We start from the raw sequence: 26,027 nt of genomic DNA on the forward strand, positions 1-26,027 counted from the left end.
AATCAGAAACAACAAAATGATGCAAACTTAACATTGAAGTACAGTATCAGCAATTATTGCACCCTCCCCCTTTTTAAAAAGGTTTTCGTCATTCTGAAAACGTTTGCACATTTCAGTTATTTTAATTCAATTTTACGGTCTTTGTGAATTTTACTTTAAGTGTTGATAGTTATTTGTTATTCATTTTAACGTATCGATTGTTTAATAGAAGACATATTTTCTTATCCAATGTCCTGTTTTGATTTTGTTTGATTTCGCCCCTTTGGCTCTATGATCCTCCTCAACTGAGGCCCCACAGGGGCCGGGATCTAAAAACGCCCCAGGCTACAGTACATAGGGGGAGATACAGTATCGGTCCCGGTGGGATAATTGCTGGACTTTTGGTGATTTGTCCACCAGTAGACATTTGCTCTTGTATTTTGAAATGGAGCGTCTTGTTCGCTGTGCCCCGCCATTTACGATGATTTAAATGTATCATGTGGCGCAAGTCGACAGGCAGTGAGGCTCCGGGGCCCTCCACCCCCGCCCCCTCCCTCCCTCCCCTTCCCTCTCAAAGCACCTCCTGGTCTGCCTCCGTCCACACCTTTAACGCGGGTGTGACATTTTCCGAACGCCTCATAGGAGTCCCAAAGCAGCGCGCCGACATGACGGACTCTCAGCCGCCGGACTCGGCCGCGTCAGGAGGCGGTTCCGACCGCCGGCATCATTGGGCCAGCAACGGCAGTCAGGGAGAGTTGACCAAGATGGACCAGGAGATGAGGATCACCGAGAGCCATGAGGACGGAGGTAACGTTGACACGAGACGGGTACTCGGCACGTTGCGTTTCGAGGCGATCATTCACTGCGTATTTAATTGCAAAACATTTTTAAGATTCAAGACGTGTCAACATTACAGACTAGGAAATGATTGTGGTATAATGAGACTGAAAAAAATCTTCCTGGGATCACATTTTTTGTTGAGTTAGCTCTGACGGCTATTTTCAACTCATTTTTGGGTACGAAATCCCAAACTGATCTCAGCTTTTTTCAATCACTTCAAGTTTTTGAACAAGGTGGGAACAAAGGAAACACACCCCTATGTAAATAAAATATTAACATGGAATAGTTAGAAGCTTTGAAAAGTAGATGAAAACAGCATCACATGAAATAGAACTCAACAGTATGGTCATGGTTCCAATGTTGAGAGAAAAGCAAGCACAAATCCCCTTAATTCCTACCATGTTACTATATCTCCAAATATTGATGGTACTGACCCATTGGGACCTGCACACACCTCTCAATTGTGACTGCACACACAATTTGCCAGATACCAGTGGATGAGTCCAATTTGTCATCAGCTGCAAGTCTTATCACAGCTAATCAATGGAATTTTGCTTTTCTGGAGGATAAGCTGGAGGAAAAAAAAAACATGTAATTTTGGAATCACCATGGTAATTGTGGTTTTAATCAGCATACAAATTAAATGTAAGATTTTTCTTTTCACATTATCCTTCAAAGTTCTACTTTCATTTAAACTGTTCACATCGAGAGAAGCCAGATGAGGTGGCTCGGGCGTCTTGTTAAGATGCCTGGTGAGGCGTTCCGGGCACGTCCGTCTGGGAGGTGGCCCCATGAACAACCCAGGACACACTGGAGAGACTATGAGTCCCGATTGGTTTGGGAACACCCCCTGAAACCTCCACCCCTGCCCGGAAAAGCTGGATGAAGAGGCTGTGGGGAGGGAAGTCGATGCTTCCTTGCTTAAGCCACCACTCCCGTGACCTGACCTTGGATGAGTGGATGGATAAAATATGATGCATAGAAAAGTTACATAAAAAATGCCGATAAGTAAATGTTTGAAAACATACACTTCAAAAATATTACATGCAAAATATCCCACAATAGCTGGTTCAAATGAAAAAGGACAACTTCCTGGTGAACTGATGATGAATCCTGAACTGTAAGAGCAAAAGTTAGCAGCTGGATCCTGTGTTGTGCCTGCAGGTCTTCTGGAGAGCAGCATGCGCCTGAAACCACATGAAGCACAAAGTTATCGCAAAAAGGCCCTGTGGGTTTCCTGGGCGTCCATCGGGGCAACAATTATCCTGGCCATCGCTGCCTTCAGTGAGTGACTGGACTTGGAAGAACAGAAAAATAATAAACTGAGACAAGACCTGGATCCCATAATGTAGTCAAAGATAAAAATGTCCACTTTTAATTGACAGTTTAAAAAAAAAATCTTTCACAATATTTATGACTGCCATTGTAGATGGCAGTGGTGGAGAATAATACTGTATTACACTGACAACTGTTTCAAATATTCTGACCTTGTCATGTACTATAGTTCAACGAGGTAAGAAAAATATTGGAAACATTTCCATGTAATATAGTTGAGTGCAGGTCTATCACAAGAATAAACATCCATCCATCCTGTTTCTGGACTGCTTCTCCTCATAAGTGTCACAGGCGTGGTGGAGCCTCTCCCAGCTATCTTTGGGCGAGAGGCGGGGTACACCCTTAACTGGTTGCCAGTCAGGGCACATCCTGTCTGGACAAAATCATTTGCATTCATACTTATGACCAATTTAGTATATTTAATAAACCTAACATGGATGTTTTGATAATGTGCAAGGAAGTTGTAGTCGATTAACTGGAGAAAACCGGCACAGGGAGAATAGACAAAACTCTCCAGACACAAGAGAGGCATCTGCTTAGAGCCAGCGAAGTCCCACAATGCTAAAACTAAAGTGTAAACAGAATTAAATATTAAATCAAGGTAAAATATGCCTTTGTCAGATGGATGGATGGATATTGTGCTTTAACAGGCAGTTTTTGTGTAAAACCTACTACTTTCTTGGTATTTATTTCCTCTTCAACGGAAACTAAATCCCAAAATCCTGAAAGCAAAAATACATTGTGTGTCAGCATTAGTTTAAAAAAAAAAACAATACTGAGAATGCTCTTGTGTTTGCGAGGAAAGAATTAAAGTGCATAATTCATCACCAGCACTCTCTGAGCCATTCCCTCTTTATCGTGGAGGGGTTTCTGTGTCCCAATGATCCTCGGAGCTAAGTTGTCGGGGGTTTTACGGTCCTGATATGGTCACATATGGTAAAAAAAAAGTCTTTGGCGAGGGATCAGACAAAGTTGGGCTAATAGACCCCTTAACATAATAAACATGAATGGACCTAGATTTCCTTGGTCTGGATGCACGTCACCAGGGCCTCCCTCTGGAGCCAGGCCTAAAAGTGGGGCTCGACTGCAAGCGCTTGGTGGCTGGAAGAGGCAATGTGGGACCTCCCTTCTATAGGGTCACCTCCTGTGGGAAGAGCCAAGGAGGTCAGGTGTAGTGTCAGATGGGCGGCAGGGAAGCGGTATCCTTCCTCCTATGGAAGTTAAGGACATTGAATGTCACCTCTCAAGACAAGAAAGGAACCTGAGCTCCTCTGTGAGGTGAAGAAATTCCAAATGGATATTGTTGGCCTCACCTCAACTGTTTGACCACTGGTACCAGTCTTTTTGAGATGGTTTTGACTCTCTTCCAGTCTAGAGTTGCTAACAGCGAGAGGCGCTGAGCAGGTTTGGGCATTCAGATTGCCCGACGGCTTGGTGCTTGGAAATTGTAGTTCACCCAGATTGACGAGAGTGTAGCTTCCCTGCGCCTTTCGGTGGGGGGACAGGGACTCACTATTGTTTGTGCTTATGCAACAAACATAAGTTCAGAATGTCCACCCGTCTTGGAGTCCGAGGAGAGGTTTCTGGTTCTTCAAGACACACTTGCCGGGTAAAACAAGGTGCCAGTCTGACCCAAACATATTCTGAGGGTCTTCTGGGAATGTCTGGAAGAGTTCCTTTGTCGGGAGGAGTTTCGACTCACACCTCCAGCAGACCTTATCTCCCAACACGGGACGTTGATTCCAAGTGGACCATGTTCTGGGCCTTCATTCCTTATGTGGCTGACCTGAGTTTTGGCCCGAAGGTAGTCAGTAGCTGTTGTAGCAGCAATCCCTGAAACCATTGATGAACACCAGCAGTAAGTGAAGCTGTCAAGCTGAAGAAGGAGTCCTAAGGGGGCTTTTTGGCCCGTGTGATTCCTGAGGCAATTGATGGGTACTGGGTGGCAAGCGGAGGTGCAGCTTTGGTGATTGCTGAAGCAAAATGTGGGATAGGAGTTTGGGGAGGCAATTGAGAATGACTTCCAGATGGCTTTAAGGAAATTCTCGTGTAACCTCCAGGGTCTCAGGAGGGGGAAGCAGAACTCCACCAACACTGTGCGTAGTGGGAAAGGGCCCACTGCTGACCTCAACTCTGGACATTCTGTGTCAATGAAGATCCCCTTAAAAACCTCCTCACTTGCAAGGCCCCAGAAGTGAATGAGAATTGGCCAGAGTTGCTAAAGGCTCGAGATGTTGTGGGGCTGTCCTGCTTGACATGCCTCTGCAACACCCCTTGAACATTGGGGACAGTACCTCCAGATTGGCAGACAGGGGTGATGGTCCCCCATTTGAAGAAGGGGGAGCAGAGTGTGTATTCCAACCACAGCGGGATCAGACTCCTCAGCCTCCCTGGTAAGGACTATTCAGGGTGGCTGGAGAGGTAAGTTCATGAGGAAGTCAAATCTCAGATTTAGGAGGAGCAGTGTGGTTTTCGTCCTGGCTGTGGAACAGTAGACTGACTCTCACCCTCGTCAGTGTCAAGGGTGCAAACACTAGTCTGTGTTTGTTGGACTTCGAGAAAGTGTTCAACTGTTTCCTTTGGAGAGTTCTGTGGGAACTACTTCAGGAGTCTGGGGTACCGAATCCCCTGATATGGGCTTTTGGTTTCTGTACATCTACTTTTGGAGTTTGGCCACATTGGGGTCATTTCCTGTGAGGGTTGCACCAAGCCTGCCCTTTGGCACCGATTCGGTTCATAACTTTTATAGATAGAATTTCTACACACAGCCAAGGCATAGAGAGGGTCTGGTTTGGTGGCATCAGAATTGGATCTCTTTTTTTTTTTTTTTTTTTTTTTTTTACAGATGATTTGAATCTGTTGGCTTCATCAATCCGTGACCGGTAACTTTCACTGCAGGGGTTTGCAGTCCAGTTTGAAGCAGTTGGGATGAACGTTGGCACCTTCAAATTTGAGAACATGTTTCACTTCCGGAAAAGGGTGGCATACCTTCTCCAGGTCAGGTATGAGAGCCTGCCCCAAGAGGAGGAGTTCAAGTAACTTGGGGTCTTATTAATGAATGAGGGGGAAAAATGGAACGGGAAATTGACAGGCAGAGCGGGGAAGCATCTAACGTGACGTCGACTATTGATTGATCTGTTGTCGTGAAGTCAAAAGGCGAATCTCTCAATTTACTGGTCGAGTTATGTTCCCACCGGGTTCTCCCCTAGAGATAGTGTGAGGAGTTGGTCACACAGGAGAGGTTCAGATTAGAGTCATTACTTTTTAAAAATGACTTTATAAGCATCAGTGCAACATAAACACCTAATTCAATCACACAAATCATAAAATAAAGACGATATAAGATGATGGGGCCATATCAGTTTTTTAAAAATTCCACAGTGGGTGGAATGCTGCCATGGGAAGCGCCCTTTTCGGGTCTGTGATTTGGCTTTGAAACTCCGTTATTAAAATGCAGTTACAGTCTGTGCTCTTATTTATTGCAGTTTGATGCCAGGTTAAAGTGAGTCCAGTTCATGTTTTTGAAAAACATGCTGTCTTCTTCCTGTACTGATACAGCTTCTGGAGTGGCGGGCCAGCTTGTCTCATAGTTGACCTCAGTGTCATGTGAACGTTAAACTGAAGTTTATGTGGCATGCTAGACTCTGACAAACAAAAACTGTCTCCAGTCCCTAATTGCTGTCCTGAAGGAGACCTGTGACTGACTTCTTTCTCCTGCGTATTCTGAATTGAGACGTGGAACACAGAGTCAGTAAATATGACGTCATTGCCTTACACAACAGCCAGTTTTGCTGTGGGTCTGTCACCATCGGCTGCCCTTCACTGACGACTCCATTCTCTGTCAAATATTAGTTTGTGGTGCTCGTGTGTGGGGAAACTTGTCATGTGGAGCAATGCAGTTTTGGCTTTATCATCCTGGGGTGCCTTATCTCTTGACATGTTTACAGAACACCCAAAATTTCTCTTAAAGCTTGCGAGCTCTCCTATTGCTGTTCCTTGGCAGATTTTGAGCAAGTGGGGCTGAATAGAGATCAAATCAAATACAACAAAACACTTAATAATATAAATTCTTGGGGTTTTGGATTAAAGCAGTGATTGTAGAAGGGCAGTATGAGTACCAGTAATGGTATGTGGGAGAGTGCAAAGAAAAAAAAAATCACAAAATTAAAAACAGTTTAAAATGAAGCTTGATTGAGTAAATGAAGCTTGTGGAAATGCATACAACCAGATTTTTTTTTTTTAATCCAGTGCAGAATTTTGTTTAAAGTACATTAAATTACAGTGAAGTACAGTTCAGTTGTACTTAAAATTTTAGTACAGTTCAATAAATTCCACTTAGTAGAACTTTTTTTCAACTTTTATCTAAGTACAATTTCTATGTAATTTAAGTCATGTGCAATACATTTTCATACATTTCAATACATTTACATTTTTATTAATTAGTAGACTTTCCTATATTTTAGCACAGTGATAATGTCCAGTGAAGAATGTACTTTTTTAGGAATAAAACCTCTGCATCATTTTTGATGTACGGAGGCCTACTTACGATATGACCTATTTTACTATTGGTCTTATGGTACTTGAAGAGCTAAGTATTTTTTTTAGGTGGTACTTCACGTGGAAGGTTTGAGAGCCACTGGATTAAAGCAAACAAGCGAGCAGTATGCAGGCCATGGTCCATAGTTTGCCCACCTCTGTCTGAGCCATTGTTCGCACAGCAGCAGCAATTCTCATGAGCATGAGACTTTCTCCTTGTTTGTGTTAGGTGTGTAACACCATGCAACACAACCACTCCCACTCATGATGTTTGCTTCCATTTTAACAGCTGTCAGGTTTAGCGCTTCACCCCCCACAAATCCATGCTGACAAGAATAGGAATTGATTGAGATTTCCAGGTATCAGGAAAAAGTCTGACTAATGGCAACCAGTACAAGACCTACAAAAACAAACAAAAAAAAATCATGTTAATTTGTAATTGACATTGTGGTTATAGTTCATGGACTACACAATAGTGCAGAACACAACAACGTAGCACTATGATGCAGAAGCGTTTGTGCATGACAATGGGTTGTTTTCACTGACATCACATTTTTTACTGAATTACCCATGCACCACTGCGCGCTGCCATTTAACCTCCCTACCTAACGCCTACCAGTGTTTTAGCCTCCGGAATGCTCTCCATTACTGTTTGTGTTTTCGTGTTTCACGGGCGTCTCGGCACTCAAATACACTAGAGAGGACTTTATAACCGTCAGAGAGCCTTGTTCTGTCATTTCTTCTGACTTTTTTTCGACAACTCTTGCCAATTCGCTGAAGCTTTTTTCAGAGTTGCTAGTCAGTGCGCTCTTCAAAGCCTCGCGACGAAGATGCTCGCGATCCGGGGTAGAAGTCCGCCTTCGAAACCGGGGACATCATCCAACGCTTCCGACGAAGGACTTTGGATGTTCTGCAGCTCTGTGCTTCACGGAGACTTGGCTTTGTGGACGACGCTGCTATCACGCTGCCCGGCTTCAACCTCCATCGTGCTGATCGTGTCGCTGAGCTAACAAGCTTAATTGATACTCTTTACAGAAGGCCAACATTACAGTTAAGATCCTTTTTTTGTTAGTCACTTGAAAGATTCGAGAATTTTGTGAAATACAGGATTTGTTTATTCTTTTGTCTTTCTGCCATTGTCATCAAATTTTAAATAATAAACATTTCACTTTGCCCTACTTGTGGTGAACTAATATACAGGTTTTATGTTTTGAAAAAAAATGGAATAAATGGAGTTTGCCTCGATATAAAAAAAATATATATATATTCCACCGCCTTTCGTTTTCCGTGTTAGCATACAGCTAAGTGCCCATATATATTTTATATTATATACATCATTTAGTTGACCATATATATTTTATTATATGGGCACTTACCTGTATGCTGACACGGAAAACGAAAGGCGGTGGAATATGCTTTTATATCGAGGAATAGTGCACGGGTGTTACAGAGCTCAGCACACACTGCACCAATTGTCGTTAGCTACAACACCCTAACTATAAAAAATAAGACTGAACTAACCATTTACGAAGTGTCTTGAGCAGACACGTGTTTGATCCCACTGCTCGTCCTTCTTAATTTCTGTCACATAGACTAAAAGATCAAGGGTACAATACTGCGCCTTTGTAACGCAGTCCTGAGTCCCATATTGTGTGTTTGCCAGTTAGCCTAGTAGTCAGTCAGGGCTTGATGTGCTGTCGGTCGCGTTTTCAATAAATGTAGTTAGAAACATGTCGTCCACCTTGCGTATAGATGAGTAATGAGCTCAGTGATTAAAAAAAATGGCTGCTATCCGAGGCAGCACAACATGTGACGTCACATGAAAACAACCCATTATTTTCCCCAGCACTTTCCTTTAAACACTAATAGTCACGCGTGTCTTTGATACTGCCGCTGGTGTGACACAAATGTACCTCCACAATAGTATTCAGGTGTGGAATATGTGAAGAAACGCAGATGAAAACAAGATGATGGGTTATGATGAAAAGAGGAAGAGGAAATGGAGGCTTTCACAATTTTTGCAGGAGACACAGCATGAAAGGAAAGAAAGCTGACTGCATGGCTGAGCAAAGGTTGTTGGCCACCCTAGTGGCACTCACTAAAAAGAAATCAGGGGAGGAGAGTTAACCCAGTTGTAAACGTCCATCCTTCCAAACACCTCTCTTGTTTCCAACTTCCCTGTGCTACAGACCTATCCGGAGTCATTCAACAATCCAAGCCTTGATGCTCCCCTCTGGTCATAGTCCACCTTCCCTCTTTGTTATATCTCTCATAACTGCCATTATTCATTCCTTTCACCTCTGGTTCTATTCAGTCATTTCTCAAGTCTGCCGCAGTAACACTGATACTCAAAAGTGCCTCACCCAGACGCCAACAACTTCATTAGCCTTTTCCTGATTTCAAACGTGCTATTTCATCCCAGATTTCTGGAAAAAGAAATGGCAGCCGATGATGGTGGTAACAACAACAGAGATTTTCATATTTTTCTGCACCTCTTCTGAGACTGAAGGTCTTTTTTGAACAAGAGAAGATCTCACAATCGAGTGAAGTGACCGGGGCAAGATTACCCTATTGTTTTGAATCATATTTAGATGATATGCGGATCACTTCTAACTAACAACAGACTCCCTGACACACGGACGAGGAACCCGCTGAAATATTCAAAATGACAGGTCTATAACTGTTCGATTTCCTAACTCTTTTACAAGTCGTATGTTTGTAGCGTATTCAGGAGGACCCATGCCGGGCGAAGTAACTACTTCAGGGGTGCCCAGACACCGGTGGGCGGTGGGGAAGTTCCTTTCACCTCCCCACACTTGGCCAAACCATCTCCCCGCCGAATCCACCTCCGCGTCAGGGATAACGACATGGCCGCCGGCGAACGACAACGTTGGCCGGGCCTCCGGCGAGTGACAACAATGCTGGGCCACGGACATCGACACCCCTGACTTACGTACTTTATGAAGTTGTGACGCAAATCTTTTGTTACGTTCTGAGAGAAGGATTACGTCATTGGACACGGAAGAGCTTTTTATTATTGCTGCTTTCAGAGAAGTTGTTTTGTGTTGTATTGTATTGTGTGTGATTAAATTGTCTTAAACGCAATACAAGTGCTTTGTTATATATTGCTGGTTTGACAAGGGGATTTATTCTAAATTCACACATAACATATGCTATAAACAGTGAGACAAATTTGTCCCCCCCAACTATTATTTTTATTTTTATTTTTATTTTTAAACCGCTCTATACACACCTACCTGTCATTTAGAACCCACAAAGCTCGCGTTCTTTGCACCTGTGCAATCCATTTTTCACGACGAACCGGGTGTTTTGGAAAAGTGTGAAGAGTGAATCCATCCTCCCGAGTGTTCAAGCAAAATCCAGCGATACGACGAGCCGGCATTTTGGCTAACACACAGAAAAAAATAGCTACTTTCCTGGTGCTAAAACAGATATAAACAAACCAGTGTGGGCATCTGTAAAAAAATGTCACTTCCTGCTTCTCCAACACGTATGCCTCGAGAACATTTTCATGGCGGGAGATCCAAAAATCCATATATGACAGCATCCTGATGTGTGGTGAAAAAACGGATGGGTCCATTCTGGCTGAATTTTTGTTTTTTAAAAACATTCTAAAAATTACGTTTTATGTGTCAGTGGATCTTTAAAAACATGTGACCAACTAGGCTTTCAACATTATCTGAAGTCCAGCTATTGAACAGCTGTGTAAACTTTGCATCTAAATGTCCAATAATGGTGGCAAGTGTGTGCGTGTGTGCTTGTATACATACATATTTCCATACTTCTACAGTGTTTGTTATTGCTCATTTTATGTGGCTTCAACTACACTAATATTAAAGGTACTGCTTCATGTTGATGATATCATTCCGTAAGTTGTATCAGGTATATTCCCAAGTAGTGGGTATGGTGAAGTGAATGCTCTTTTTACTACGAAAAAGTCATATTCCTGCCACTTGGCAGCTGTTGAAAGTAATTAAAATTACTGGTAATCTAACTTCCTTTGAAGTCAAGTAATCCATCCACCCATCCATTTTCAACATCGTTTATCCTGGTTAGGGTCGAGAGGCGCTGGATCCTATCCCTGCTGACTTTGGGCGAGCAGCTGGCTACACCCTGAAATGGTCGCCAGTCAGTTGCAGGTCACATATAGGTGCAGTCACTGAGTGGGAACTGAAGCCCTACAGCCCACACCAAAGTGGGGCAAGTGGACCACTACGCCATCAGTGGCTAATCAAGTAATCAGTGATGAAGTTATTTTAAGCTCAAGTGATCAGTAAGTTACTTTTTCAAGGTAACTGTGGCAGAAGTTGAGCCAGCACAGGGTCATACCTACAGTATATCTCTTGCAATGATCTATATTATCAGTTCAAAGTCCAGCTTTCATTCATGCCATGTTACAAAGAAAGCCCTCAAAAAATCCCAAATGAATTCCAGATGGTAGCTGCTTCCGGACCGTTATTCATCCTCATCTTCCTTGGGCTTCACCACCATTTCCCATACTATCGTCTTCACCAGACTGGCTGCAACTGGTTTACAGTATCTGACACATGCCTAAACTGTTTCAAATCATAGATGTCTGACCATACTCAATTCATTCAGTTGAAAACTTTTTCCATCTCCTCTCTCCTATGGTGTTCCCCAGGGTTGAGTCCTTGGGCCCATTTTTAAAAATTATTCACCACCTCCATCTTGGTCATATATTCTATAAATATGCTTCCACTGTGATGCAGATGACACCCAGCTTTATCTTTTTTTTTCCAAATCCACTTCCATCTTCCCACTCTCATACCTCCATGGCTGTCTTCAGGAAATCAAATTCTAGTTTACCATTCATTTTCTAAAACTCAAGAGTGGAAAAAGAAATGTGTTCCCAAAAGGGCCAAACCTTGCTAAAGATCCCAGCTTCATCCACACCATTGAGGGTATCATCCTGGACAGGACCTTGTCATTCCAAACTCACATCATCAATAACATTATGCAATCTAAGTATTTCTGTCTCTGCAATAATAATGAACGCCTCCATTTGCCATTCAACGTGAACAGTGCTGCCATCTTGAAAACACTTCTTTTTTGACAGGCAGTGTAATTGTGATTTTTGTTCTCAGTACTACTCTATTACTTTGATCTTGAGTGTATTATTTTTTGTATGAATATTATTATTATTGTATTTTGCATTATTATTTTATTACAGAGCTGACACAATGCATCGTGGGACTTTCAGAGCAGGTTTGCAGCTGGATCTAACAGAAAGCGAGGGAAACCCCCCCCCCCCACACACACACACAACATATGCATTTCCACACAAAATAATCCATCCCAGCACATTAGCACTTCTCTATCATAGAAAATTCAACTGATGCAGAAATGTCCACCTATCTATAGATCCATCCATCCGTCCATCATCTCACCTGTCCATTATTTTCTGCTTATTGGAGGTACGATGGGAGGGAGCTACCCTAACCCTCCTCTCAGTGGAATGTGCCTGGAACACTTACCATGGGGCATACAGGAGATGTCCTACAATGTGGTTATGAACCTTCCTGTCGGCAATTGCAACCGCAACTGGCTCCTCTCAATCCAGAGGAGCTGCCTTACTCTGAACCCCTGATGACCGAGGATATTGCACAATCTCTAAAACACAAGTTGGCCAAATGTATCCGGGATCCTGTTCTTTTTGGTCACGTCACAGAGCTTGTGACCATAGCTGAGGCTGGGTACAGTGGATCCATTGCTGATTCAAGAGCTCCCATCTTCATCATGACTCCCATCACCACCACCAACGATGCAGAGTCTTCATCACTGAACATGCTATGCTGTAATGTTTGTTGACCTCCTGCTCCAGTCTTCCTTCACCCATGAACAACACCCAAAGACTCTTGAACTCCTTTTCTTTGGGGCAAGAATCTCCCCCATTACTTAGAGCGGGCACACGAGTCTTTTACGACTGAGAATTATGGCCTCAAATTCAGAAGTGTTACTACTCATCCCAACCATGTCAGGCCTGGCTGCAAAATGCTCCAACGAGCCTTGATGAAGCCAAACACAAACAAATCCTCTGCAAAAAGCCGAGACATTAGACTGAGGTAATCAAAGTCAATACCTCAGCTGCATCTAGACATGCTATCCATAGAGGTTACATACAGAATTAATGACAAAGGAGTCCACCCTCACTCTCACTCTGAAATGAAGCAGACTTAGCGCCAGAAATGTTAACCTAACTGACACCGGTTGAACAGACAGAAGAGACTGTCTCAGAGGATCTAGAATCCTATACACCCAGAGGAACCCCCCCGCAGCCCCACATCCCAAATTCCCACGCAACCTTCAGGACTTTGCTGACGGTGTAGAGCTGGTCCACAATTCCAGAATAATCGTCTTCCTTATCCCATGTACTGTACAACCAATCTACAAACATTTAGGCATTTTTTTTGTCTTTTTATGCATAATCCCTTTAATTGTATCTGCACTCTTTTGCTATGTCAAAATGGCTGCTGCAAACAGGTGATTAAAACCACTAAGACTGCTCCATAGTGTTTTATATTTCATACCCTTGTTCTGGTGTTTTTCAGCTGTCTCTATCATGCGACACAGTGCTTCTGCTTTTGGATTTGCTGTAAGTAGACTTCACATGTATAATTGTGTCTAAAATGTAAATACCTGTGCTTAAATCTCATTTGTGTCTACAGTTTGACGCAATGCTGGATGTCCTGTCCTCTGTCATTGTGCTGTGGCGTTACAGCAATGCTGCAGCAGTCCACTCAGCTCATCGGGAATACATGTGAGTCTTGTAATCACACAATTACTAAAACACATAACCCCATTGTCTGAACCAAATCTTCAGTGCTCTCCACCTGCTTATTGGATTGAAGCACTTTTCATCAACCTAGACAAAACTTGGCAGCCTATTTTCGCACAATGAAAGACATTTTGCACTCTGATGCACTTGCGTTCCATAATGGTCAGCACATGTAGCAAAAGTTAAACTCACATCAAGCCACTTGTCTTCACTTAAACACAGCAACCAAAAATTGACCACATTGGTGTCAAATGATCTGAATATAAGGCAGTTCAGTGAGCACCGTTATTTAAAGTTTGACTATGGGTCGAGACAATCGGGGGATGAGGAGAGAGAAAAGGTACAATATTAGCCAAAGGACTATTGCAGAGTTTAGATGAAATGTGGGCAAATTTTCATGGGCCGTCCCCGGCGTGGTTTGACACTACGGAAGTGGGGATGCACCATGTGTAGTCTGAGCGTATTCTCTGCATCCAGAGACGTGAAAAAGTAGACCTACTTGCTTTTTTTCCACTACGTAAGTTTACACTGTGCCTCCTTACAGTGCTGTACACAAAATGGTACATCTATATACATACATTTTGCGTAAATATGTGTGTGGCAGCACAGTGACACATCTGGTTAGAGCATTGGCCTCACAGTTCTGAGGACCTGGGTTCAATCCTGGCCCCGCCTGTGTGGAGTTTGCATGTTCTCCCTGTGCTTGCGTGGGTTTTCTCCAGGCACTCCGGTTTCCTTACACATTCCCAAAACATGCATTGATTGGAGACTCTAAATTGCCCCTAGGTGTGATTGTGACTGCGAATAGTTGTTTGTTTATATGTGCCTTGCGATTGACTGGCAACCAGTTCAGGGTGAACCATGCCTCCTGCCCGATAACAGCTGGGGTTGCTTCCAGGACTCCCATGACCCTCGTGAGAATAAGTGACTTGGAAAATGGATGGATATATATGAGTATGTAAGTGTGTTCTCCTAGTGCCTGTGTGAGTTTTCTCCAGGTACTCCGGTTTCTTCAAACATTCCACAAACATGCGTGGTAGGTTGACTGAAGGCTCTAAAATGTCAGTAGATATCCATGCACTCACAATAAAACCTAATGTCAATTTAGATATATAATATAGAAGTATATTATAAAACCTTTTTTCCCATGTTGTGTAAAACGACTGTTCAGTGAGGTTTTTCATTTTGACTGATTTGGGGTCTGTTCTAAGGTAATAGTTTGGTTTTGTAGGCAGAGCCTGGGTTTTGTGAATTTAGCTTGAATTTTTGGATGTGCGTTTTAAGGTTTTGAGAAAATGAATGTCTCTTTCAAGAAATGTGTTTCAGCAACTGAGAAAAACAAATTTTTGTATGAGTCTGTCTAATCTGTTCTTTCATGCAGGAGTGTGTGAGTCAAGTGTGTCGTTTTGGCTGCATCTGCCTCAGCCTTTTGGGATTAATTATAGATGAGCATCAACTTGCATTTATTGCTACCTGGCTGAGAATATGGTGTTTGTGTGTTTTAGTGAGAGAGCGAGAGAGTGAGAGAGAGAGAGAAGAGAGAGAGAGAGAGAGCAAAACAGATGTAGGTTTCAGCCAAATGTCTCTGAGCAGCTGTTATTAATTGCTGCAGTGACAGTAAAGGCGATTAGAGGTGCAGACCCTCGTGCTCCTTAATTAACATACATGACACATCTCAACCCCACCCAGATGACACTTAGGCCATATTTCATATCAGTGGGTGCTGTCAACATTTTCAATGGAGTTGCTAAGCAAAAGCAAGCCTTCCTCACTTCATGTCTTCTTGATCATCATCTTCAGCAGGCACCTTCAGAGTCGCAATGGAGGAGCTGAATAATAACTGGTTGTCAAGGTAACAAGCTCAAGACATTTAAACAAGTCGATGGGAACAGTGTGTCACACAAATAGATGTTGTGTGCATGGGCTGTGTATTCTGCTGCTTCACCCAGCGTAGTGCAGCCTGTTGCCTCAGAATCAGAACCAGCTTTAATACTGCACCCAGACCAGACTGACTGTATATGAAATGGCAGCCATTGTGAATGCAGCAGTCAATTATGTTGTTCAAAGTTCTTGCAGTGGTTACAGTACATGTGATATTTCGAGCATGCAGAAAGGTTATAATTGGCTATTCAAATAAATATCCATACCCTACCATTTTCTGTACTACAGCGGGTGACCTACAGCCCATCTTGGCACACTTTGGGCGAGAGGCGGGGTATGTCCTAGACTGGTCGCCAGCCAACTGCATGCCACATAACATTAAACAACCATTCGCACTCACACACACACACTTAGGGACAGTTTTCAATGAATTCCCCATGCACGTTTTGGAAAGTCATTGTGGGCACCTGATTAGAACAAATAAACATTTATTTTTAAATGGTTTGGAATGAGTTTGCTCTCCCACTGAAGGAATATTACTTGTCATAATGTCTTCCAGTCAAAGGCTGCGCTGCACTGTATATATTGACAGAGTCAGAGCTTCCAAATACATCTATTTTTTTAACGGCTGTAACAAACCTGTTCTGGATATTTTTTGGGGGGGGGAGTCCCATGTCCAACATTACCGGCCAGCACAGCGCTGTGTCCGGCTAAGTTTAAATAATGAATTATGTAAAATAAACAATGTATTTATTTATTTTTTTAAAAGATGCTTTGGGGGAGGCTATTTTATCACGGAGGCAAAGTACTCTTTGTGTCTGGTGTCAATGCATTGTGAGTCACTCATCATGGCCTCCATGGAAGAGAAAGAACTACACATCTTACTATGCTTCCTACACATATTGTTTAAATGCAAGAAGAGCGAGGAGTGGGCAGGAAAAGATGGATAAGCATGATCCAAATGGATAACCTATCCATCCATCCATTTCCTTTGCCGCTTATCCTCACAATGGTCACAGGGAGAGCTGAAGCCTATCCCAGCAGTCGATGGGCAGGAGGCAGGGTAAACCCTGAAACTGGTTGCCAGCCAATCGCAGGGCACATGGAAACAAACAGCTACACTCTCAATCACACCTAGGGGCAATTTAGAGTGACCAACTAATGTTGCACGTTTTTGGAATGTGGGAGGAAACCGGAGTGGCCGGAGAAAACCCACGCAGGCACGGGAAAAACATGCAAACTCCACACAGGCAGGTCCGGGACTGAGAACTGTGAGGCCAACGCTATACCAGCTGAGCCAATGGATAAACCTATTGTGTCATAAAGTTGCAAAAAAATTATTGAGTGATACACTACACTTGTCACATAGGTTTGGCTAGAACCTTGTTATGGAAAAGAGTAACTACATTTCAACAACAAAATAACAGCAGTTGATATGCATCTGGCGATATCAACATGAGACACCCCCTGAACTGGAAATAAAGTCATATGTCACTGGAGATGTCATCAAAGGACGGGATCAGGTTCAAAGTAGATTATTCCATCCATCCATTTTCTGAACCGCTTATCCTCAGCAGGGTCGTGGCTGTGATGGAGTCTATCCCAGCTGACTTTGGGCGAGAGGCGGGGTACACCTTGAACTGGTCATCAGCCAACCATTAACAATTAATATTTGTGAAAGTTAGAAATGTTAGTCCCACAATTGGCAAATTTCAATCATTTCAGTAGCCATAGTGCATATAGAAAATATAAATATATACTTGAAATAGATGGCAAGACTTTGGGTTTTCTCGGGGCACTTCGGTTTCCTCCCATCCCAAAAAGATGCAACATTAATTGGACACTCTAAATTGCCCCCAGGTGTGATTGTAAGTGCGACTATTGTCTGTCTCGATGTGCGCTGCGTTAGGCTGGCAACCAGTTCAGGGTGTACCCCGACTCCTGCCTGTTGACAGTTGGGATAGGCTCCAGCACTCCCCGCGACCCTTGTGATGATAAACGGCTACAAATGGATAAAAAATAGATAAATGGAGTAATGATTATGCTGTCCAGTTGAACATTATACAGAATTATTTTTACCATACCAAAAAATATACAGCAAAACTGTCCCACGATCTATGTAGAGTAAACTAGTGGCTACAAAAGAAGGAAGTAACAAAACTTGAATCTTGTGTTCCATGCGGGGACTTTTTCTGTCTTGTAATTGTAATGGAAAAAAACAGAATAGGAATATAGAAATATTTCACAAGCCGCCCGTGACCCACCCAGAATGGATCCGTGACACACGTTTGGGTACCGACCCAACAGTTGAGAATCGAAGCACTAAAGTACAGTGCAGCATAAGAAGTGACATATTTCTTACAATTTTCATTTGATAAGGAAATACACTATTCCAATCTCTTATGGAGCAGTTCATCTAATTTGACACTTGACCTTAAATTCTCAGAATTAACAATCTGTGGTATGCTGTTCCAGTCCCAGGTTATTCTGATTTCCAAAAACTAAACAAAACAAAATTAAAAAAAACTTAAACTCAAATGTAATTTGTAACAGGGTTAGATCGAACCTCGATTACCTCCACAGAAAATGATTAGGATCTTTTTCCAACACTGGCATACAACTGGGATTGACTGGCCACCACTTCGGGGGGTCTACCCTGCCTCTGGCCCAAAGTCTCCAGCCCACCCTTGACCCCAATGAGGACAAGGGCGATGGAAAGTGATGGCTGAAATGGTCAGATGTAAAAAGAAGTTAACAACTGTGGAAACAAATAATGTACTCAACCTATACTTGGACGACCGATGCAGTGATAAACATTGAGAGGGCCTGGAGGACAATCTGAACGTTGTTGACTTATTGTTGCTTGAGTCTTACAGTATTTTCCAGAACAGCAGGACATGTGTACAAGTTTCCTACATGGCACTGCCTTTCATATCTTGTTCTATGGTCTTTGTCACTTATAGTAACCTTTTGCTAAAAAAAAAACCCAAAATAACCCAGAGAAAAAGAAAAAGTGTTGATCCCTTAAATCATGGGTGCCACAACTTTTTTTTTTACCCCAAGATCTACTTTTCAAGCAGCCAGCCTCTCGCGAGGTACCGACAACGGGGATGGGTGGGGGGTCGGTGACGATGATGATGCTCCCAAACTGTTCAAAGGTTAATGTTATGTTGCCTCCTATATTTAAAATACAGAATTAGCTTGTGCACTGTATTGTCTGTGCTTCCATCCTGGATCAGGCTGTGCCAAGGTGTAATTTTAAAATTACATACCATCTCATCCTCCACTTTCTACTTTGGCTTCAGACCAGACCTTTCCCATTCAGAAAAGAGAAAATCTCATCCAGTTCAACCACTTCTTCAATTATTCACATATGATGTCAATCATTGCATCTTAAAACAACAGCATTTCTTTTTTAAGTCTCTCCATTAGTATTGAAGGTAAAGATAAGCAGCATGTCTAGCTCGTCTTTGCTCTACGTTGCCCAGACTGTGTTGCTAACTAAAGCAGCAGTGGATGCTGTCATAAAACACATTGATTGGCTGCGTAAGTACTGTAACATTTGTAATTATGAGTGTACGTCTTTAAGAGTGGGGAATGGGGGGTGTAAGGTAAAAATAGGAAAAAGAGTGTGTGGCGGAGCAGCGGTTGTTGTTAGAGAAAGTTCAGTGTGGTGCCTAAAAGTGGCTAGTGGCTTCTTCTTTTCATTTTTTACAGTACGGATGTGAATTGTGCTATTGGATGTAACAACCAGTCATCCCTCACTCATTGAATCACATTGCAAAATGCCACAAACTGAATAGCTGTGTTATACTTTCAATTTCCATTGGATTTTTTTTTTTTTTTTTTTGGCACACCATCCCGTGATCGACCAAGACTGCCTCGCGATCAACGCATTGTGCACCCCCGCCTTAAACGCTTCCAGAGTCTCACCAGCTATTTGGCACAAGAAGAGGTTCCACTGTATTTTTCTGTAGGTGTAGTTCTGGCAATTGATAATGTACATCTTTTCTGCTCCAGAGCCTGCATTATCCTGGCCGTGATTTTCATCTTATCATCCTTGTGCATAATGGCTAAAGCCATCCATGACCTGGCCACCAAGCTTCTGCCGGAAGTGGTAAGAGCAGACGTTACAACACAATCTACAATCTGGGTTAAGGCGGTGCTGAAAAATAATGGTAGCCAAAGACAATCTTAACATTTTGGACCCAATTTGGACATTTGTACGAAGGGGTGAACTGTACTCATTTTTGCCGTGTAAGTGCAGATAATTGTTCTGCATGCCACTATTTGCATTGATAGACGAGGAAAGTTACTAAGATGGAGCAGATAATATGAAGGGGAATATCATCTATTTCGGAATTTAAATGGTTGGAGTAGTAATCTGCAGAAGGGTATTCAAGTAAAAAAAAAAAAAAAAAAGCTTAACTTTTATTTAGAGGGATTTATATACAGTAGCTGTGGTCTATATGCAACAATAAAATATACTACAAAAATAATCATCATTAAACAAATAATTACACCAATTAAACAAAGTTGCAAAAATGATTCAGTATTCAAATTATTCAACTAAACCACCTTCACAAGACTTCTTAATAGTTTTATACGATATGGTAATTTTATCAGTCTCACCTTTTTGGCATATTAATATGATAAATAAAACAAAAGATTAATATAGATGATATAGTATCATTCCACGTAGCTAAAGTGATCTAAAAGAAAGAGGACCTAGTTCTTAACCATGAGGAATGTCACGATTGCACTGCTGAAGTCAAACCTTGTGTTCCCATCAGGATGACTTCCTCTTCAGCGTCTCCATCGTCAGCGGCATGGTGTGCATCTTCCTGGCTGTGATCAAGTTCATGCTGGGAAAGGTGCTCACAAGTCGGGCCCTGATCACAGACGGTAGGCCATACGCACTCAGAGAGAGTGGACAGAGAAATTTCCATGCTGCAACAGTGAATTAGCTGCTCATTTCTCTTTTAAGGCTTCAACTCTCTAGTGGGGGGTATCATGGGGTTCTCCATCCTCATCAGTGCAGAGGTGTTTAAACATCAGCCCACGGTCTGGTACCTAGATGGGACAATAGGTGTCCTCATTGGCCTAATAATCTTGGCCTACGGAGTCAAGTGAGTGACAGGCCGTTTGCATGGTTTCTGCAAGAATGACACAACATCTTCACCTTGTTCACAATCCCTACAGGCTGCTGCTGGACATGATCCCCCGAGTGAGACAAACCAGGAACTACGAGCGCTTTGAGTAATGCTACGCCATTTGACGGCGCACAATGGAGCTGATGTGGATTAGGAGAGCGGCATGAGAGAGACAAAGGGTTTGGTCTTTTTAGGACCCCTCCATCCACCCTTGCCAAAAACTCTGCAGAAACAACATCATCTCCATTCAATTATTTCACCTGTATGGAGGAGGTTGCCATTTTACAATGTAGTGTACTGTACATGTCTATATAAATGATCTTGAGGAGGTTGATCATGGCACCTCGTTATTTCAAAAAGATGAGGGGTCTTACAGACAGGTGTGCTGGGACAAATGTACACAGACAGGTTTGCGAAATTTGCCATAAACTGATCTGCCCCCCACCCAACCTCCCAGCCATCCAAGAGTCAGTGCAGTGGGTTATGAAGGAGTCACCCCACAGCAGCAGTCAAACTGCAACATGAATGTAGAGAATTATGCTGGTGTGCTACCTTCAAAGAATGACATTTTCATGGCGGCACCATAGAGTGTAACTGAATTTACAGAGTGCTGTTAATCCTGTTTGGTAAGAAAATGAAGGGGTTTTGATGAAAATGAGTTGTAGCTAAGTAGTTCCAACAGTATTTCTGCCGCTTTTCTGTGTGCAATTAGGTATTTTGGGTAAAACGTGTCATTAAATAGTTCCCTCCGAAAGAATAATTTGTGAAATGTTATGTTCTCCGCAACCCCCGTGAGGATAAGTGGCTCAGAAAATGGATGGATGGATGCTATGCTCTGTGTTCCAAATCTAGACATGACATAGTTTTGAAAAATGACAACTAACCTTCTGCAGAGCCCACCGCTGAGTGTCAAAAGTATATCTCACCTCTCACTCAGCTCTTCTGCTGTAATGTCAAGTTTCACCAGTCGGAGAGGTTTTTTTTTTTTTTTCACAGAAAAAAAGTTTATTTAAAAATAAAATTATATCCCTCTTATTCAAGAAGTATGAACACAAAAACGCCATTATTCTTTTTGGCTATAGGAAACAAACCCGCTTTGAATCACACCCGAGACAGCACCCAAAAATATCAAACAAAACACTGAGGTTCCGTTGTACAAAGGACAGCTTTGTACAAATGACAAAAAGGAAGGGTAATCTGGGCTAATTGAGAACACTTGAACAAACTCGGTGCCAGACTCAAATTGCTCTCAGCTGCTTTCTCTTTTAGTATGGAAAGGCCAACATGAATGTCTTGCCTGATAAATGTTACGTACATTTCATAAAGCAAATGAAAACAGTGATAACTGTTTGTGGTAGGTCTCCTATCAACTGTGAAATGTAAATCTACAGTATGTTTAAGCCAAACTGGTACAACTGAATGGTGACACATACTGTACACATGCATTTGTTAATAGGCATGATCAAAAGTATAAGGCATACAGTAACTCAACTGCACTGGATGATAGCATTATGCCAGATAGTTGGAGTGCGCAGCACAGTTAATACAACCACAGCACACGACTGTGGACAGTAACAATAGCAAGAAGATGAGGTTTCTGGGCTGCCCCACTAAAATAACAGCGTGCTTAAGTTAATGTCATGTAAGAGACTGCATGGACAATAGTTTCTATCAGTCAAAAAAAAACAAAAAACACCCAATCTACTTTTGAGCAGTTACTCAAGGTCAAATATGTGAATGTTCTTGTATTAATTTGGAAAAATAACCAGAAAACACAATGAATTATCACTGGGAACAAACTGCTGCAAAATAATTATTACCCTTTCACAAAGATGCTAATCCACATATTGCCCAATATTACACTGATTATACTACAGATTTAACCTATACTAAATGCAATTGAAAGTGAGTCAGTTCAATTCACCAAAGGAAACCCGAACACCAGATTCTGGTGAACAAATCAGAACAATTCTAGCTGATGCTGGGTTAGCCAGTTAGGGACTGAAGGTTTGTTTACTATTTTTGGCAAGTGATGACCAAAACCTGCGGTACTGTAAAAAGGCACGTAATGCTCTCTGAAACACCAACTTACAGTAGCCGCAAGCCACTCGCTAGTTGAAAAGAAAACAGCCTGCGCCAGAGGTGTTGTCTCTGGACCCAAACGTGCACACTTGAGAGCTTGGCTATGAAACTACTGTTGACTGCCAGTTTAAATGAGGCACATTTGCTGCTACTGTCTTTTGTTGAAAGACAGTGATAAGAATGGCAGTAAATGACTGTGGCCAAACTGTCCAGACCGCCCATTACAATCAAAGAAGCCTCCTTTGAGTGATATAAACTAGATAAAGCGTGTTTTCATTGAACAAACAACCCAGGTGCTGTACCCCTCATTGCTTCGCCAGCCAACAGAAACATAAAATGCCTCTCTCTGGTGGTCATACATGAAAAGACATGTATGCGCGTTCTGGTATCTTTTTAAATACTCCCCATAAATAAAACACCCCTCTTATAAATAAAGAAACATAGGTCAAGAGCAAAAACACAAACACTGGTATACAAAATAAATAACTTGAGAAACAATGTACAGTGTTAATATTTTGTTAAATGTATGAAAACTAAATGTAGTGCACTTTTACCCACAACGTTTTGGAGTGATACTAGTTTGATTGGACATCTTCCAACAAATTGAGATGGCTTTGATGGCAGCAGAAGATTTGAGCTGTTTTGTTTTCAAGGTTTAGTCTAAGTTGATGAAGACAACATTTCTCCAAAGTTTCTTTATCTCTGGGAAACTTTCTCATTGTTTCTCTTCTCTTTTCTTTCTTTTCTCTCAGGTTGCTACTACTGAGAGACCACGGTATTCTATTACATATGTGACATAATAAATCTATCCATGCCCTAAATCAGCCAAGACAAATTTCAGCTTCCATGTGACCCTGAACAGGATAAGTGATCAAGAAAATGAACAAATAATGGAATTTACAATAATCCTAACCCTGCCACATGGTGACACCATGGCAGTATTAGCTACGGAAACTGAGGTCCTCTTTCATGTCTTTCTGGTACTGGATTAGGTGGTTGAAACCATTCCTACAAACTCCTACATACGACATTGCATATAATCTTGGTACACTTGACATTTTCATATAAAATGTATTCCTTAAAATAAGTGTGCAATTTGTAAATTAAAAAAAAAAAACGTTTCAATGGCAAAATATCTGCAACTAGATGTTTCAGAAAATGATCATACCTCTAGAATAAAAATCTAGATCTCTATACAATAGTTCACTTTCATTACTTTAGAATAGAAGTTTGTTACAGTGTAAAACTAGTCATCTGTTTCGTAAGTGTGTGGTGGGGGGGTGTGCATTCCAGTGTAAACCTACCTAAAGAAAGAACTGATTCAGATTAAGCAGGGAAAAGTGAGGAAGATTGAGGCCATGGGGTTGACAGGGGGAGCGGGGCAGCTGGGAGGGTAGGAGTGTTGGCTTGAGTTTCTACTAAACCTGGAGACAAACGGGATGCCAGATATGTGCTGCATCACAGTTTTTAAAGTCCAAGATGAATCCCTTTGTTAATTCAAGTAATTTTACACCGCTTCTGGTCTATTCCTGCAGAGGTGCTTCTCTTTAAGCAGTTGACAAAACAATAAATATGGTGAACACACACACAGTCCTGCCTTTCTCTGTCCAAAATGCTTCTCTTAGGAGTCTGGTAGGGTTTGATCAGATGTGCCAGCCCATCCTCTAATTAGGGCATGTCCTGCCACCGCTATAGGCAGGTTTTGCACAGTGCCACCTGGCCCTTCATGTAATCACGACAGGGACAGACACGCTTGAGCGACTGGTGGGCGCCAGCACAGCTGAAGAGGAGCAGGTCGGACTGAAAGATGCAGTGGTGACGGGTCTCGCTGTAGGCCGGGACCACGGTGTCTGCGCTGGACTCCACTGTCTGGCAGTCCACGCCAAACCTGGTGGATAGACACATTCTTTCAAATACAGTCAACTGAGCCCTCTGGTGGATACACACTAACTGTGCAGTTCATACAAGTGCAACTTGGAGACAAAACAAACGCAACGTGCTTAAATGTGCATGTTTGTGCCTGTACACCACCTGGCCAGGTCCTTGTCCTTGTTGAGGTGTTGAAAGAAGGAGGGCTCGCAGATAAGCTGTTCTTCCTGACACACCTGCTTACAGGAGCGTCCTGACTCCGCCATTTTGATCTGCAGAGCACTGAGCGGAGGCCACATCACCTGGCCGTGACAGAAGTCCTGACGATATGACACATCACAACATCACGCAGCTGAACAGTCATCAATCGTAATACAGCTACATTTCAATTAATTTGAATAGTCTTGAAAGCTGCTGGAGACAAATTCCTTGTGTGTTTTTACATACTTGGCCATTAAAGCGCATTCTGATACTGAGTGATTGCAGTGAGTGAGTGAGCTCCATTTAAAAAGGGCAACTCATATTATAGAGATGCACTACATATACTCAGTATGAAATATTTCATGTTCATCTGTAAAATTTCAATTATAGCTTACAGCAAATGAAAATTTGAAAATTCACTATCTCTAGCAAAAGTTTATGTAAAAACCAAGAAACGATTAACATTTTTAAATGTAGAAAACATGAAACGAAAATGATTTTTAATGTAAAATAAGGCAGAATTTTTCATGAATGAAAGTCATGAATGAAGCTACTCATGTATAATGGATTAGCACTGAAATAAATGGATTTTTCTTCCATATTACTATTCATTGAGACATACCTGTGTGCACACTAGGGATCGCAACCGGTTACAAATAACCGGTTACAACCGGTTTTTAAAAACCGAAACCGTAATCGGACTTTCGAAATCGGTTAAAATTTCCAATCATTTCTTCCGGTTCCGGTACTCCACATTGCACTATTTTTTCAACATCATTTCCACTTTTTTCAAGTTTCGCTGTTAGAATAAAGTTGGACTCAAAAGAACATTCAGTTAAATCAAAGAAACATCAAACATGGCATTGAGGAAACGCTAGGTATACTTTCATGCAATTTCTGAAAGTCCGAAAGAAGAATGTTAACATTAAAACATTTTTACAAAAAAAAAAAGAAAAAAAATTTAACTTACACGAGTGCGTTGTTGAAAGCCACATCCAACAAGCTTGTTTGTCAATATTGTATACAAACTACCCCATTACCGCGGAGTAAATTAACGATCGATGGTGTAGCACCGGAGAAAAGGAGTCTGAGGCGCAGTGTCGGACACAGGAACAAAACTTGTTTTATTGGCAGATATCAAAACACTACTCGCAGAACGGGGGCAACTCTGTGAACTCGTCACTCCGGAAGAGCAACAACAAAAACAGTCCGTGCGGAACCCCGCACCCCAACTCGAGGTCCCGCGGGTGAATTATGTAAACACCACAATGGTACCGGTATTAAAACCGGTTAGTCGTTTTTTTTTGCTACAACTGTTCGGTTAAAACCGGTTA

The 26,027-nt window shown here is 42.2% G+C and overlaps 2 protein-coding genes and 1 long non-coding RNA gene across 3 annotated transcripts in view; 1 reads left to right on the forward strand and 2 right to left on the reverse strand.

Moving 5' to 3' along the window:
- The first annotated feature begins 461 nt into the window (after positions 1-461).
- On the forward strand, positions 462-20,875 carry LOC133491423 (transmembrane protein 163a). Its single transcript, XM_061802506.1, has 8 exons — positions 462-786; positions 1,984-2,103; positions 13,281-13,324; positions 13,398-13,489; positions 19,409-19,505; positions 20,182-20,293; positions 20,376-20,517; positions 20,591-20,875. The coding sequence occupies exons 1-8, from the start codon at positions 477-479 to the stop codon at positions 20,649-20,651; spliced, it is 978 nt and encodes a 325-aa protein (XP_061658490.1). The 5' UTR covers positions 462-476; the 3' UTR covers positions 20,652-20,875.
- Positions 1,430-10,440, reverse strand: LOC133491430 (uncharacterized). The gene is made up of 4 exons (XR_009792408.1): positions 8,212-10,440; positions 6,847-7,090; positions 1,864-2,006; positions 1,430-1,766 (listed from the first exon to the last, which is right to left on the reverse strand). It is a non-coding gene; the product is annotated as an uncharacterized LOC133491430 (long non-coding RNA).
- A 637-nt stretch (positions 20,876-21,512) lies between the features above and the next one.
- The window catches only part of mgat5 (alpha-1,6-mannosylglycoprotein 6-beta-N-acetylglucosaminyltransferase), a 98,848-nt gene continuing 94,333 nt past the window's right edge, over positions 21,513-26,027 (reverse strand). Inside the window, exons 16-17 of the mRNA XM_061802492.1 lie at positions 24,655-24,812; positions 21,513-24,511 (exon numbers count right to left, since the gene is read on the reverse strand). Of these exons, the coding sequence (XP_061658476.1) occupies positions 24,313-24,511; positions 24,655-24,812 (357 nt within the window). The 3' untranslated portion in view covers positions 21,513-24,312. The remainder of the gene's footprint in view (positions 24,512-24,654; positions 24,813-26,027) is intronic.

This window comes from Syngnathoides biaculeatus, chromosome 2 (assembly GCF_019802595.1).
Source record: "Syngnathoides biaculeatus isolate LvHL_M chromosome 2, ASM1980259v1, whole genome shotgun sequence".
NCBI classification, from domain to species: domain Eukaryota; kingdom Metazoa; phylum Chordata; class Actinopteri; order Syngnathiformes; family Syngnathidae; genus Syngnathoides; species Syngnathoides biaculeatus.

Excerpts from the sequence above, each read along its gene's own strand:
- LOC133491423 (XM_061802506.1), top strand. The coding sequence starts at position 477 with ATGTGGCGCAAGTCGACAGGCAGTGAGGCTCCGGGGCCCTCCACCCCC. Across the intron at positions 787-1,983 it reads CGAGAGCCATGAGGACGGAG|GTCTTCTGGAGAGCAGCATG; the intron begins GTAACGTTGACA and ends TTGTGCCTGCAG. Across the intron at positions 13,325-13,397 it reads CTTCTGCTTTTGGATTTGCT|TTTGACGCAATGCTGGATGT; the intron begins GTAAGTAGACTT and ends TTGTGTCTACAG.